Source organism: Castor canadensis, chromosome 17 (genome assembly GCF_047511655.1).
Source record: "Castor canadensis chromosome 17, mCasCan1.hap1v2, whole genome shotgun sequence".
In the NCBI taxonomy this organism is placed as follows: Eukaryota; Metazoa; Chordata; class Mammalia; order Rodentia; family Castoridae; genus Castor; species Castor canadensis.
Window position 1 is genome coordinate 8,060,933 of NC_133402.1, and position 15,802 is coordinate 8,076,734.

Below are 15,802 nucleotides of genomic sequence, written 5' to 3' on the forward strand. Positions count from 1 at the left end.
ACCGTTGCTCACCTGACCTTACCTGCAAGGTGACACGTGGATTTCTTGTAGCAGTCCTAGAGAAGTCGTGAAACTCACTCCGAATGCTGAAAACCTTCCTCCAGTGCACGAGGCACATCGCAGGCATCAGGCTCATCTTACTGCCCTGGCTCAGGGTCACCTGACACATTTTCAGAGTCACACACGGAATGTGAGAAATGGTGTTAACTGATGCTCATCCAACTGTAAATGTCTCTGTGCTTCCAGCCTAGCATATAAGAATGTTTGGTCCTCCCAACACCCAGATCACCAAATCAGGCTTTTATTAATGGTCCTCTGAATCATCTTTGGAGTTTGGACATCAGAGAGTTAGCTATTGACAAGCAGACTCAGCAAAAAAGGACCAGCAACTCTTCTCAGGAATTACTCCTACTGTGTGCTGAAGGTATCAGTGAGGACATGTAAGCCAAGCAGGCCAGCCAGAAAATCTTTCCTTCCTGGATACACCGATTAGTCTAAGGGAAGGCATGAAATCCATGGGTGGGCAATCAGACCTATTTATTTGTTATTTACTAGGGTTTGAACTCAGGACTTCACGCTTGCTAGGCGTGTGCTCTACCACTTAAGCCATGCCCCACAGCCCTTTTTACTTTGGTTATTTCCGAGATGGGGTCTCACTTTTTGCCCATGCTGGCCTGCACCATGATCCTCCTATTTACACTTCCCACATAGATAGAATAACAGGTGTGAACCACTACGCCCACCTTTTACTGATTGAGATGGGGGTCTCACAAACTTTTGGCCAAGGCTGGTCTCAAACCCCAGTCCTTCCCATCTCTGCCTTCTAAGTAACTAGGATTACCGGTGTGAGTCACTAAGCCTGGTTGCAATCAAGCTTTTTATGGAGGGATAGTTACAGATGCTCAGAAAGGGGACTAGAGTCCTATGTTCACAGGGACTAGTCTTGCTAGTTACATAGGGAGATTAGCCTGACAAATGCCAGGTTCAAGGGAAAGAAAGAGACATGCATGATCTGAACCCCTGGAGTGACCCTCTTGAACTTTTTACTTAATCTACTCAGTATAGTTTTGTGCTTGTGTGTTTGTCTGTCCAATGCAGTTACAATGCAGTAAGAAATTTCTAATAGTGATGAAGAGTTCCCTGGGAACTGAAGGACATAAAGAAATCCTGGGGAGCTGAAATATGACCACCCCATCTCTAGGTTTCCTTGTTTCCCATGCCTTCCTCTTTTTTGGAGTTTCTTTTTTTCTTTTTATTATTTTATTGTTTTTGCATTTACTTACAATATTTGGGCCACCTCTCTTCTCTACACCCTCCCCCAAAACACTTGGCTTGCCCTTAAAAGTAATTGTTGAACTGTTATCAAGGGAAGCTCTTGATTCATGCCACACAAACAGGCAAAAGAACATCAATTACATTTGGATTTCTGGCCCCTACCCTGGATTTTGGTAGCCAAGCCTAAAGGAAGCAATTGAATCAATGCTACAGGATTTGACCCGGTCCTCCCAAGACTGCCAGGGGGCCAATCCAAGAAGGGATTTAGAAGGCAGATTAGGCAGCTGTTGCTGACTTTTGCATGAGCTATGGGGGAAATATGTGTGACTAACTATGAACTATGGATAATGGTGGTGGCTCCATTGGTCTCCCATGGTGGGGACGAGCTTAACCTGCAGAGATGCTCATGGAACTCTGACAGCCTCAAGTCATTTGAATGGCTGCATTTTTTTGGCAGTTTCTAAAGAACCTCCATTCCAGGTTTCTTGGAATGGTAAAGAGAAAAGCTGACAATTGCCAGTCTGAGCAGTCCTTTCTCAGGTCCTCTCAACCCAGGCTTCATGGTTAAGGTTCTCCAAGGCCTGTGGAGCTGGCATGGTGCCCATTCCTTTCTTCCTTCCTGCAGCCTTATCTTCACTCTCCTTCTCTGTGGCCTGGGTGGTTGGCTGTTTATCCTGCCACAAACCTATAGTCTCCTCCTGTTGCTTCCAGGGTCTGCTGGAGCATCAGGACTGTGGATGAGGAAATCATACAAGTGCCCTGGTGCATTAACCTTGCTCTCCTCACCCAATTTAGTAATACCGCAGTCCTGTATGCTGACCTACAGAGATTCTGCTGCTATGGGTAAAACTCAGTGTACTTCCTGTAGATCATAATTGGCTAAGGTCTATGCCTTCTCTTCTTGGGATAGGATTAGGAAAAAAGTGGTCATGATATTTTCAATTTTTCTTTCTCAATTTGTAATTTTATCCCAACGAGCTCCTCTCCTCCCATGTTGTAGGAGACAGGAGGAAGTGTGCTGCCTGCTTTCTCCCATCCCTGGTTTCCCCGAGGCTGGGACAACATAGCTAAAGCAGTTCTCAAGTGTTGATCAGCCTGGTGAGGCCACAGAGAGAAGCAAAGTGACAGACCCAGCCTAGCCCCATGTTTTGCTGATCGTATCCTCCATTTGACTCGATCCTTCTTCCAGATGGACTGCCGAGTGCATGTTCCAGAATAACAGGAGGAGTCGAGGACTTGGAGCACAGTGGGTTTAAGTCCCAGCTCCATAATTTCTCAGCTCTGTGGCCTTGGAAAAGCCACTCCATTTATGTAAGCCTCAATTTTCCCCATCTGTGAAATGGGAGTCCTGTCCTCCTCAGCTGGGTACAAAGGCAAGATAAAATGATGCACAGTTGGTGCTCAATAAATGCAGGCTGGAAGAGGTGTCCAGTCACCTCTGGTCTGCCCTTACCTCTTTCTCTTTTTGCACTGACTTAAGCACATCTGTCACAGCTGTGAGACATGCATGCACACTGCTCTTTCATTCTGAAGGTTTGTTCTGGAAAGCCACTTGGGCTTTAGACGAGCAGCACAAGCCCTACCAAGAGAGCCCAATAAATCCCAAATGAAAATGTCTTTCTTCCCTGAAGTTCTCTCTTTTCTATTGTCTACCATTCATAGATTCTGGCTACTTTTTAAGGTTCGTGGAAATGAGAGGCCCCCTTGGTACCACAGTGGGCTCAGTCAGATAAAATTACTGTTGACAACTCAATGTCTTCTTCTGAACAATTTGCTCTGCTTCTGCAAAGGGTGCCTGGCCCCTCAGAACATGTTTTGGTGGGGGCAAGGGCCTACTGTCCTGCTTGTTCCTTTCCACCCTGACCCCTAGGGTGTCTGTCTTCTGTTGGTCCTGATTGTGGGTTCACCAGAAGCATCTTCCACCCAGCCTCTGAACCCCTCTTGTCAGAGTTTGCTGGGAGAATAGCCACAGTTCCCATCTCTCTGGCTTCTTTCTGGCTTTGCTATGTCTCCCATCCGTCACATTTCAGGAGATAACCAAGGTGGTACATTTGGTGGTGACAGTGAGCATTTTTTTTTCTTAAATGGGAGGGAAAACATTTATATAGATGACAAAGGCCACAGCTGTGGGAGAAGGTTGGTTTCTATGTTAAATAAAGGTCTTCTTGGAGCTCTAGCCATCAGGCCGGTCCATGTACCCCAGGTACATGGGGTCTTCCCTTCCCAGGAACACTGAGCCCACAAGGAGGGCTGTGCATGCCTGCTGCATGGTGGCAGCTGTAAGTCTATTGACTGGACGCTCAACATGCTGGAAGGAGGGGCAGTGATGGAGGTCCAGCCTCTGTGCAGAACGCCCTTGCTTTAGGGGAGACGTAAACTTCAGAACATCATGAACCAGCACCCTTAGAAAGAAACCTAAGCCCTGAAGTGTACTAACGCATGTGAACTAGCCCTGTGTGAACAGAACGTTTTCTGGGCTGATGGATGAACTGAGAAGCTGTCATTTTGAGGAAACAGAAGGTAAAGCAAAGGAGGTCCAGGTCTAACATTTTTCCCTTTGTCTCCCTATCCAGAGAATGGGTTGATCACATCAACCTCACAGAGCATTGTGGGACTAGAGACTGCAGAGGAAGCATACACGGCCCAGGCCCTTACCCACACTCTAGGCACAACTCACTGCCCCTGAGAATTCCCCTATGCAGGTTTGGTGAAAGCAATGAATCCCACTGTTTCTGTGTGAGCCCTCTGTACTGAGGGAGCGGTATTGGTGAGATGGCATATGTGTGAATGTGCATAGAAGGCAAACTTTACAGGCAGTGGGAGCACTTCACCAGAAAGGACATTTCTTTTGGCAACCCAGATGTGTACTGCATCAAGGGCTGAGCCTGTTCTGAGTTCTAATAAATGAAAGAGGCAGGAAGATATCATTGAGTCCTTCCAGCTGGGCATGGTGGCACACATCTGCAATCCCAGCACTCTGTAGGCAGAGGCAGGAGGATTGGGAGTTCAAGGCCAGCCTGTGTTACATATCAAGATGACAGAGAGGGAGAGATGGAGAGGGAGAGGGAGAGGGAGAGAGTCCTATTGCTACGTATCAGGCCACACTTACTTTCCTAGAGAAATATTGTTTGGAGAGGAGGGAGCCAGTGCTCCCTGCAGCTTCTATAATGTGAAGCTACTATTCAGTGATGGTGGCTGGGAGCTCCAAGGGGCACAGAAATCCCTACATTGCTCCCCTAGGACTTAGAGCTCTCTCTCCCTTAAGGAGGGGGAAGCCGAGGTTCAACCCCCAGCCTCTCAGCAACAACCCCAGCAAAACCTGTTACTGCACTGCCTGGTCCCCCTCCATCCTCTTCCCTCAAGGTGCATGGAAAGGGGTGAGAGAAGGGTTTACCTCATTGCTCACACAATCATCTACAACTGGGCTTCCTCTTCCAAAACCAAGCAGGGTTTACAAGTAAATGCACAATATTCATTTGCTCAAGATAATCCAGGAATCATTTGGATATGAAAAGCCTTTAGTAATTGGCTGCGAGAATTAGTTTGAAGTTGGCAAAGTACCTAGCTATATGCATGCACGTCGTTATTTTTAAGCAATCTGTGTGTTTGGATGTCATCAAGCTAATTAGGAAATATGTATTTGCACAGAACCAAGTTTGGAGTGCAATTGAATGGAGAAAATAAATCCTCCTTGCTAAGCTAATGTGTACCTTCTGAATCTCCAAAGTTCTTAAAATTACCAAGTGCTAAGAATACACAAATTTATTTAAAAGTGATTATTTAGATTTTTCCAATAAACATTAGCATGTAAAACTAGATGTTTTTAACCAAATAGTTTCACCATGTTTTCAGTCCTAACTCATTAAGCTCTTCCAGGGTGAAAAAAGCCACCAAGTTGGGCAAATGGAGGAAACGGATGGATGGACAGATAGATAGATGAGTAGATACATGGGTAGATAGACAAATAGACAGACAGACAGATAAATAGACAGACAGACAGACAGATAATAGGTAGGTAGCTAGTTGGCTGGGTGGATAGGTATATAGGCAGAAGATAGGTAGAAAATAGACAGGCAGGTAGATAATAGTAGATGATAAGAAAGGAAGAAAGAGGGAAGGAAGGGAGGGAGGGAAAGGGAAGGAGAGAAAGGGGAGGAGGGAAGAAAAGGGGAAGAGGGTGGGGGAGGGAGGGAGGAAAGAAAGATTGATTTATTGTAAGTAGATAGATGGATAGGTAAATATAGATAGGTTAGAAGTAGCTACCTAGCTAGAAAGACAGACAGATGGTAGATAGATAATAGGTGGATAGATTTCAGGTAGATAGATAAGACAGATGATCAATAGATGATAGGTGGATAGAGGCAGATAATATGTGGGTAGATAGATTATAGGTAGATAGCTAGATAGACAGATGGGCGACACATAGATAGATGGACGTGTTAATGATACGCACACATGTGCTTTTATTACAACACAGGTGACGTGATCAGATCATGCTCCACGTGTGAACGGAGGAGGGGACTGTGTGCACGTGTGCATTGGTAGTATGAACTGTATCAAATCTCCTTTGTTCCTTGTATTTGTTGGGTTTTTACTTTGAGTAGAGACTTTGGCTGGTGCCACACCATATGGATTCATCTCTCGTCTCCACCTTACTGGCCATGTAGCTTACGTAATTCCCTTAACCTCAAACTTTGGATTTTGCCACTTGCAATCTGGGACTGCCAACAGTATCTAGCTCGTAGATGGTTTGCGGATGGAATGAGATGAAGAATTTAAGGTCCTTATGCCTGGTATGGCGCATATCAGTGTTCCATAAATACAGTTTCCTGACCATTACGGTTATTGGTGATTATGTCACATGCACATTGATGGCAACACGCACACCATATCTTGCTGCGTGAAAGGCTTTCCCGTACTGCATGTGAGCTGCAGGTAGCATGTGTATTCTGGGCTGTCATTTATGCTGAATGGAGCTTGTATTTGGTTTTCTATTTTATGTACATGCCTACCTTCTGGTACCTTTCATCTGTGTCTTGTTTCAGGCTCTGTTGCATATTACACACTTTTTGTGTCTTTGCATAGCATTGAATGGAGGTTCTCTGTAGTTGTGCATGTTCTGCTGGAATGCATGCGTCCATGGTAGCATCCTTCATAGGAGAGTCAGCAATATTGTAAGGCACATCTCGGCTCTAATGATGGCAGCCACATATGGAGGGTTTTTTGACTCACACTTTTTTGATGGGATTTGTTACTGGTTTTTCAGTGGAACTGGGAATTGTACTCAGGGCCTCACACTTGCTACCCAAGATGCTACAAGAGCAATGCCCCCGCTCTTTTGCTTATATTTTGATTTGCGATAACATCTTACTTGGCCTGGGCTGGCCTTGAACTTGAATTCCTCTTGCCCCCACCTCCTGAGTGCTGGGATTACAGCATGCACCACCATTCCAGGCTAGTTACTGTTATTTAACAGTGGAGTGTTTTCACATTCAATCAGATGACACATTCTGATTGAAAACTAGAATGCCTGGTAACATTGACTCTACATTGCCATTAGACAATACCTTAGCCGGAGTGGAGGATGGCTGTCTCCTTTAGGTGTAAGGAGTACGCAATTTGCAACAGTCTCCAACATTCCTTATTGTTCTGGCTTTTACAGTCTTCTGAGTTTGCAACCCCTGGCTTAGGAATGAACAAGGTCTGAATGCCCTACTGCCACACTCAAGAAGGGTGGATAAAGGAGGGGAGGATGTACAGACCCCAGAGGGAAGAGGCTGGTGCCTGACTCTCTGGCATCCCTGTGCTATTCTGGATCTGCCTGCTGCCCACGGAAGTACTCACCCTGCTGATGGAGAAGAGCAGCCCTGGGCGGTCAGAGCACACGCCAGTGAAGCAGAAGCGCAGCTTCCAGTAGAAGAGGTGTTCCCAGATGAAAGTGATCAGGCTCAGGGCCATGGCTGCCGCCAGCATATAGAACACGCCCGCCATGTTGTCGATGTCCAGCTGACTGCTCATCACCTCGTTCTTCTCGTTGTGACAGATCCCTGTGAGCCACAGAGTCTCCAACTCCTCCATCTCACCTACACAGAATACAACACCGCAGGCAGTGAGGACCATGTGTGTGACTTGGAGATGACACTTCTAGGTTTGGGGACAGATGTGTGTGACTTGCAATTGTGTCACCTTAAGGAGAACTGCAGAGTTTCATTGGTCTTTGGTGGCTTGCTTGCTGAGTGAAGAAAATAATGATAACAACACTTGCTTAATATTACAGTGAGGATGAAATTAGGTAACATACAGTATGGCAAATTTGGCACAAATTTGGGTGCAGCAAAGGTCTATACCTCATCGCGATGAAGGTAAACTGAAATTAGTATGTAGAAAATCTCTAGCATGCCTGCTTCATAGCGAGCTGTCATGAACAATAGCTTTAGCTACTGTTTATTCATGTGGAGGAGGGGTATACCATGTGCCTGGCACTTGATAACTTTCAAATTTATTAGTTTCTTCCCTCTCATCTCTTTAGAACACCCAGAATTACTGCAAAAAAGCCACCCACAAGCACCCAGGGCACAAAACTTTAATTGAAAAAAGACACCTTTGGATCTGAGTGTCCCCTTGAAAGCTAAACAACTTTTCACTTCATTAGGCAATTAAAGAAGCAGTTGGAGTTTCGATGTTAAAAAAAATCATATTTAGCATTATTTGGTCTCTCTTATAATGTACATTTTATCCAGTCATCACTTAGGAGGAAATTCTCTGAACTAAAAGTCCAGTTGCTATACAAACTACTTAGTTTGAACACCATTTAGACTACCATTCAGCCTTTAAAACTTATCTCTCAAGGATATTGATAATCAAAGAAAAGGTACATATGTCACATGAAAATATGACTACATCATGTGTATCCATATATGTGATCACGAAGTTGGAATAATAGACATTTAAAAAGATAAAGGAATACTTTATATGTTTTTATGGACTCTCCTTTGGGGAAGTTAATTAAAATGACTGATTTCATACCGGTCTCTCATGTGAAATTAGTGTGTATTGCTTTTAGTGTGTTCTCACTCTTGACTGATTTGAACATGGGGATTCTAAGTTGGCAATGATTTTTCTTTGGCCCTTTGAAGACGTTTTTAAATTTTCTTCTGACCTGGACTGCAGTGGTGAGAAGACAGCTGTTCCTATCATTGCTGTTACTTCCTATGCAATCTGTATTTTGAATATTAGTGCCCCCTGTAATCCTGTCTTTTTTCCCTCATTCATTCTTCCCATAGCTCTGCAAACCTTGGCAACTTTTAGCTACCTATCCAGTTGTGGCTTTTCCAGAATGTCATACAGTATTTTCTGCTTGATTTCTTTCACTGAATAATATGCATTTACAGTTCCTTTATATCTTCTCCTGGATTGATAGCTAGTTCCTTTTTTATCACTGAATAATATTCCGTGGTTTGGATATACATTTTTTCATCCATTCACCTACTGAACATTTTGGTTGCATCCAAGTGTGGGCAATTATGAATAAAGTCATGAGAAGGGATTTTATGAGAAGGGATTTTTTTTTTGGTGGACAGCTTTCCAAGTCATTTGGTTACATACCTAGAAGTATTATCACTGGGTTTTATGGTAAGACATGTTTACTTACCTTTCCAGGAAACTGTCAAACTGACTTCTGAAGTAGCATTTTGCATTCCCTCAGCAACCAACAAGAGTTCCTGTTGCTCCATGTACTCACCAGCATGATTACTGTTGTCAGTTTTGGGGAGTTTTGTTTTTTAAACATTTTAATAAAGAAATAATGCTATCTGCTTGTTTTAATGAGCATTTCCCTAATGACCTGTGATAATTCTTTTTTTTCCTGAAATTTTTGTTTAACATATTGCAGGCTTTCTCATTCTATCCTCTGGTTTATGAACCTTGTTTTAATATTTATTTTGCATTCTTTGGTCTCTTTTGACTGCAGTTGTGTGATTTCCCTAGATTTATTTTCTAGTTCACTCATTTTTTTATTATGTTTTAATTTTAATCTATTTATTTTAGCTGTGACATTCATTTGGCTTTTTCACAGTTCTGCCTGCTCTCTTTTTTTAAAATTATGTCTCACTCCTTTATTATATTTTTTCAACTTTTATATGATTAATAATTTCAAACTTATAATCGTGCAGATTAATTCGTAGGCTTTGTGTTCTTCTGTTTGCTATGTTCTGAGTCATGGTGGATGACTTCCTTGTGGCATTTGTAACTTTCCGTCATAAGTGAATCCTTTCCAGAGCTGTTCTTCCCTTAAACACCGTGAGCACCCACCCCAAGAACACTGGGATCTAGAAATGTCCTTACAGACGTTTCTGGGTTTGCTTCTGCCATAGTTCCAGGGGTTTTCAGTGTACTGGTTTTTGTATGAAATTTTTTTAATGTGATTACCCCACCATTTAAATGAATATATTTGAATTCCCATATTCATTTGGATTTCAATTTCTCACTCAGAGCTTCAAACAGATGGCAAACCTCCTTGCATTTTGTTCACTCTGACGGACAGAGATTTTCCTAGTTCCCTTTTCACAGGCTAAGTGACTCATAGAGGGTCTCAGATTTGTTAATCAGGGAGGAAAAAAAGCATGAATATTTATGAGAGAACAAAACAGGAACTCAATCCCCTGACAAGTTCTTCACCCACAAAGAAGTGAGGATGCAGGCAGTGATGGAGAGTGGTATTTTAATTCAACTCCTTTTCTTCCCAGCAATCTCCAGTGCTCTCACACAGTCACAAAGTCATGAGATACTCCTATTATTTGTCTGCCCAACACTACCACAGACTCATCTAAATCCCTCTGCCCACCACGTGCCAGGAGACTTGTATAATTGCAAAGTCACCAATGTCATCTATTTCTAAATACAATATGTTGTGGACACTCCCCTCCCTTTGGAAATATGAGGACACAAAAATGGGTCCTCTCCCCAGGATTCATCAAATTCCCAGCACATCTTTCCTTTGGTGTTGTCCCCAGAAAAGCCAGATTTGTAAGCTGAAACAATAGAAGTCTGGCTTACAGAAACATCACTTTGGTTCTTTTCGGGATGCAAATATAAAGATTTATCTTGTGTCCATTGCCCAAAACAACACCTCTCATCAGACTAAGTGGACTTGGTAAACCAGACCCAGGCTCCAAAAGGAGCATAAACTCACATTTCTCAATAGCAACTACAGTCTGCTCCAATCATTTTCTAGTTAATCATTTCCTGCCTTGTGGCCCTCTTTGACTAGTATACTGAACTGTGGTTCAGATACTTTCTTACTGTGTTTTTAATTTGCTCAAGTATATTGTAATCTCCTTGAGCGAGATCAGGGACCATGTTTTATAATTTTGATATTTCTCATGGCTTACAACACCACCTAGTAAGCATCAAACCCAAATATTTCTGTTTCTGTTTCTTTTCCTTATATCCCCAGGCTTAAATTGTGCAGGATTGCAAAAATGTTCAGATCTGCTTGGTGTGTTTTTGAGCCTTATAAATAGAGGAAATACAGACCAAAGAGGAAAACTGCAAGGGATTCGAGAGTAAGTCTGAGAAGTGTGCATGTCCTTAGTTAGGGCGAAGCATCAACTGTCATTTTCTCAAGAAGTAGCTCTATTGTGCTCATTTCACTGTCAGTTTTGCCCATCACAAAGAGGTTACAATTTTTGTCAATGTTATCTTGTGAACAAGAGCTGGCAAATGGAACAAAGAAATCTCTTTCCTGACATAAACTCATGCTTGGCAGGAAGACATAAGTTAAATGGTCTCCTGGAAGCAGGTGGAGCCTTGGGAGGCAGCTTTGAGTTTAAAGCCATACCACAGTGTGTCCGTCTCCCTTCTCTGCATGGGCTCCTACAGAAGGCACTAAACCCTCTCCGCTTTGCTATCTACTCCTCTAAAGATAGGGAGCTTATGAATGTTTACATAACTCTTCTGCACACATAGGAAGTTATACCTGTTTCAAAAGTTCTCCCTGTATCTGTCTTCTAGAGAGAAGATGTTTGCCAGGCACAGGTATCTCTGCCAACTTCTGGATGTTGCATCATCCTGAGGAGAACCGGATGCCCAGGTAGACAGAGGGTTCCCTTTCCCGATGCTAGCAACATTAGAAGTCAGAGTGGTGAGGTTTCAAGAGTCATGAGGAGGAAGATGCATTCTAAATAGAAGCAGGGTTGTGTGTGTGTGTCTCAGAATTGCTTCCACCAGCTTTTTGGATAATGCTACAAGAGGTCTCATGAAATGTGTGGGATTGATCAGACAAAAGGAACAGGCAGAGCACAGATGGTGTAATGCTGGCTGACACAGGAGCATAGGGATGTCTTACCTCATCCATCCACTCACTTTTAAGGTACAAGGTATGGGTTTCATATTTGTCAAAAGGAATAAATGAAAATTCAACTAGATACCACCCAGTGCATCACAAGAAAGGATGTTTCAGGTAGAAAATTCTAGAATGAGCTACAAAAAGAAGCATGATTCTCTAAAGATTGGGGGGGGGGAGTTAACACCAAAAATATGGTATGGTCTAGGTAGTTATCAGGAGTCTGTGTTAGAGTTAGCATCCAAGTCAGATGCCTGCATTCAATCCCTGCCTTCACAACACTTGGCCATTTGAACTTGGTTCAAGTCCCCTACTTCTCTGTCCATTCACTCAGCCATTCCTGTGTCTATTTTTTTTTTACTTTTGCATAAATTCTACTATGCTCAGGCACTGTAGTAAGGTTTTAAGAAAATAACTCATGCAACCATCCATCATATCAATTTAATGTGACAAGCCCATTGCCACCACCATTTGCAGATGTGAACACCAAAGAACGTCCTCATTGTCTCTGAGCTCCCATTCTGACATCTACCAAATGAGAGCATAGCAGTATTTACCTTACAAGAGATCTGGTAGAATTACATGATGTTGCATACAGTCCTGTCACACGCTAATTACTCAATCAGTATCCCTGGAGCTAGTATGATTACCGTCTGAGCTGGGGAGTGGTGTGGGCTATGGAACCCTTCCTGTGCCCTCCCAATGCATGCAGTCTATTAATCCAAGGATACACAGTCAGGGCAGAGACTCAGCTCTCTGGGAAGACTCTGTTAGATCCAAAGTAAGAGGAATCAGTTCCTTATTTGCCCTAAGACTCATTTTCAGCACTTCCAGAGGGAGTGCAGTTGCTTTTCAGATTAGATTGCATTCTATTCTGTAAGACTGTCTAAGAGCTAAGGGGATTGCTTCGGGAAAGGATTTTATAGCAAGCAATGTGACTAGCTTTCAGACGTCCCAAGCATTCTCCCCTGAGGTCAGTTGTGAAAAATCCATTTTGAACCTGTACCCTTTAGGCTTTGTCCAGGCTTAAGAATTTGCTGAAGCATATTTTAAAAAATCACCCACCACATATAATCTTGCAGGCTAACAACTGCATATTTTTTCTTGGTTTCTAGCTAAAGCGCCTGACCCTAGGCAGGGATGGTATCAAAAGGGACAGCATATGGTTTTGAGAAGCTGGGTTTGATGTTCTGTTTCATTTCTGGTCAAGGAAGCTAAAGCTTTTTGGTTCACTGATTCATTGGAAAATGAGCATGTGTATTATTAAGGCATGTGAATTTCCACAAACAGAGGAGTAACATGTAGCCTTTGGTCTCTAAGAGCTCAGAGCCCTGTGGAAGAGATAGTCATGAGATCCAGTAATGATGGCAGGATGAGATGATTAGATTTGCATAGGACTAGAGGCAAGAAACAAGGACTGTTTTGAGACTACAGAGTAGTTCAGAATTTCAGGAAAAGAAGGTTTCAAAGGAGGGGCCTGAAGAGGAGGAGCTAGAATGCAGAGGACTGGGCTTTTGTGCTGTTGAATTTGGAGTATCCTAAAAGCATTTCTATAGTGGACACCCTGACCTAGGTCTTTTCTTGGTGAACCAAGAATCTTCAGTTGCTGCCACCTTTCTCCTTCATCGCCAGTGATAAGGAACCCAGTGTCTTCTTGGGTGTAATCCATCCACACACCCATAGGTCACATGTGAAATGAGAGAAACTCTTTCAGGTGTGTGGGGAATAGCTCATTCCAATTGCAAATTTGAACAACAGTGCTCTAGGGTAGAGGAAGGTCATTAGCAAATACTATCACAGTGACAATCCCTAGTAGAGTTCTGTCGTTATCTTGGAGGCAGGCAGAACATTGAGATTAAGCTTTCCTGCTCCCAGGATATGCAGTTGCTCAGAGAAACCCACTTGCAAGAAAACTACTAACAAAGATTCATTGAAAGCTGTCATTGGTCTCACCATCAATACAACAATATATTCTAGATATACCAGCTGCATGGTATTGTCCTGAAATTTTGATAATGCCTAGCTATTGGGTATAGCTCAGAGGTCTCCACTTCCAGAAAGTCTTCCCAGGAATGAGACCATGATAGGAGACTACACGCCATTCTGGATATTTCTTCCATATAGAATCTTTAACACTGGAGGATAATTGTCACCTGCTTCTAAGTCTTCATCAATGGGAGCAGGTATTTTTTTTCGTAGGTTTCTGGTATTCCCAATCTGTGGTACAGGTCTTGATGCATAGTATGTGGTCTATAAACCTACCTTGACTATAAATGACACACAGCAGCTCTCTCCTGAGTTAGTTTGTGATCCACAGATCTGAGGATCCACAAGAGCCCCAGAGAAGAAAGAATCTGTGAATCTCCAGGCAGGCAGGACAGGAACAGTTTCTGGAACCCCTAAATCAAGGCTGACTCTCAGGGCAAACATGTTCCCATCAAAGCTCCAGCAAAGTAGATTGGTGGTTCCCAGGGGGAGCAGACTTCTATCTACAGCTGAAGACGTCAGAGTGATGTTGCTCTTGACCCGTTAGGATTTGCTGTGAGCACTGAGAGGGTATATGACCCTATTTTCATCCTGTTTCATGTGTTGCCCAGGAGTTGGGCACTTTGGACTTCTCAGAAGTCCAGCTGGAATTGGAAATGGCAAAGCAATGATTTTCTTTGAGGAGAATCTAGGGCACAGATTCAATGAGAACAGATTCAGAGATGAAGCTACAGTCTGGGGAGCATGGAATCTGCATGATGAAGGGCAAGCAAGTCTTCTCCTTGCCCAGTGGCTCTGCATGTGGCAGGAATTTGGTCTGTGGTCCTTGAGCATAGTAAGGTCAGCCAGACCATATGAGCACTGACCTTGGGTCTAAGTTCATTTACTGCACACCCTGGACTCAAAGCATCTGAGTCACTTCCACCCTCGTGCATTAGCAGTGAGAAAGTACATCCCCTTCTTCTTTGTGCTGACTCCACACTCTTATGTCTTTTTTGTTTAAGAAAAAAAAAAAGAAGCCAGACATGGTGGTGGTGCACATCTGTAACCACAGGACTTGGGACACTGAGGCAGGAAGATACAGAGTTCAAGGCTAGCCTAAACTACATACTGAAACTCTGTCTCAAAAAATGAGCAAAACACAAACAATAAAAAGTCCCCAAAAAAAGAAAGAGAGAGAGAGAGTAGGAGGGAGGGAGGAAGGAAGGAAGGGGGGAAAGGAGGGAGGAATGAAAAGAGGGAAGGAGAGAAGAGAGGAAAGAAAGGAGGGAGAGGAATGGGGAAGAAAGGAAGAATGGAAGGAAGGAGCGAAGGAAGGAAGGAAGGAAGAGAGGAAGGGAGGGAAAGAAAAAAACCTTTCCCAACAAAACTAACACATCTGACAAATAAGAGAAACAAAACCCTTGTGTGTGACCATGGATCTAGAAATAATATTTTGGAACCCATGAACTCTGTACCCATAATCTCAGAGGGTCACTGGACTATTTGCTGAAGAGACAAAAATACCTTAGAGTGGGGGTGATGGAGAAGAGTACAGATTCCAGACACAAGTAGACCGAATTTGGAAGATTCCTTATTTAAATGTCAGAATATTCCATTTCAGTATAATGCTGAGAAGTCACAAAACTAGAATAAAAATAGGGCTAGGATTAAATGTATCCACTTAGATGCAGAGACAAGCTGTCTTTGGCATAAACGCCTCAACCACCACCTTCCGACTAAGGTTTCTGCTCTGCGGATGGAACTTGAGTACTGCAAGGTTCGAAGCTGCTTGCCACCATCTGGCTGGGATCTCATAGGACATATGACGACCCATGCAAGTGGGAGTTGGGGCATTTTTATGCACACAGGTTCCCATCTTGTATTTCTTGGAGAAGACAAATGAGGAAAACAGAGACAGTTGAGCAAGAACTCCATTAAACATCAGACAGTGCATGTGCTCAAAACTTTCCATTAAGGGTTGGAGTTAGAGGGAAATGATTCTCTGAGGTAAGACGGAGGAAAGATTGCAGGAAGTCGATGAAATCCTATGGATATCAAGCACTTTGGGGGTCTACTTAACCAATTTGCTTCACAAGGATATAGATGGTCAAGCTGATGTTACTTAAAAGGCATATAAATTTGGAACATAAGTGAATTCATAGTAACTTTTTGACATTGTACATTTTCCCTGTCAATTGTCCTCAAAATCCTATGACT

The 15,802-nt window shown here is 43.2% G+C and overlaps 1 protein-coding gene across 1 annotated transcript in view; it reads right to left on the reverse strand.

Annotated features, from left to right (window-relative positions):
- Positions 1-15,802, reverse strand: part of Grin2a (glutamate ionotropic receptor NMDA type subunit 2A) — a 363,152-nt gene that overhangs the window by 11,157 nt on the left and 336,193 nt on the right. Inside the window, exon 13 of the mRNA XM_074059492.1 lies at positions 7,120-7,358. Within this exon, the coding sequence (XP_073915593.1) occupies positions 7,120-7,358 (239 nt within the window). The remainder of the gene's footprint in view (positions 1-7,119; positions 7,359-15,802) is intronic.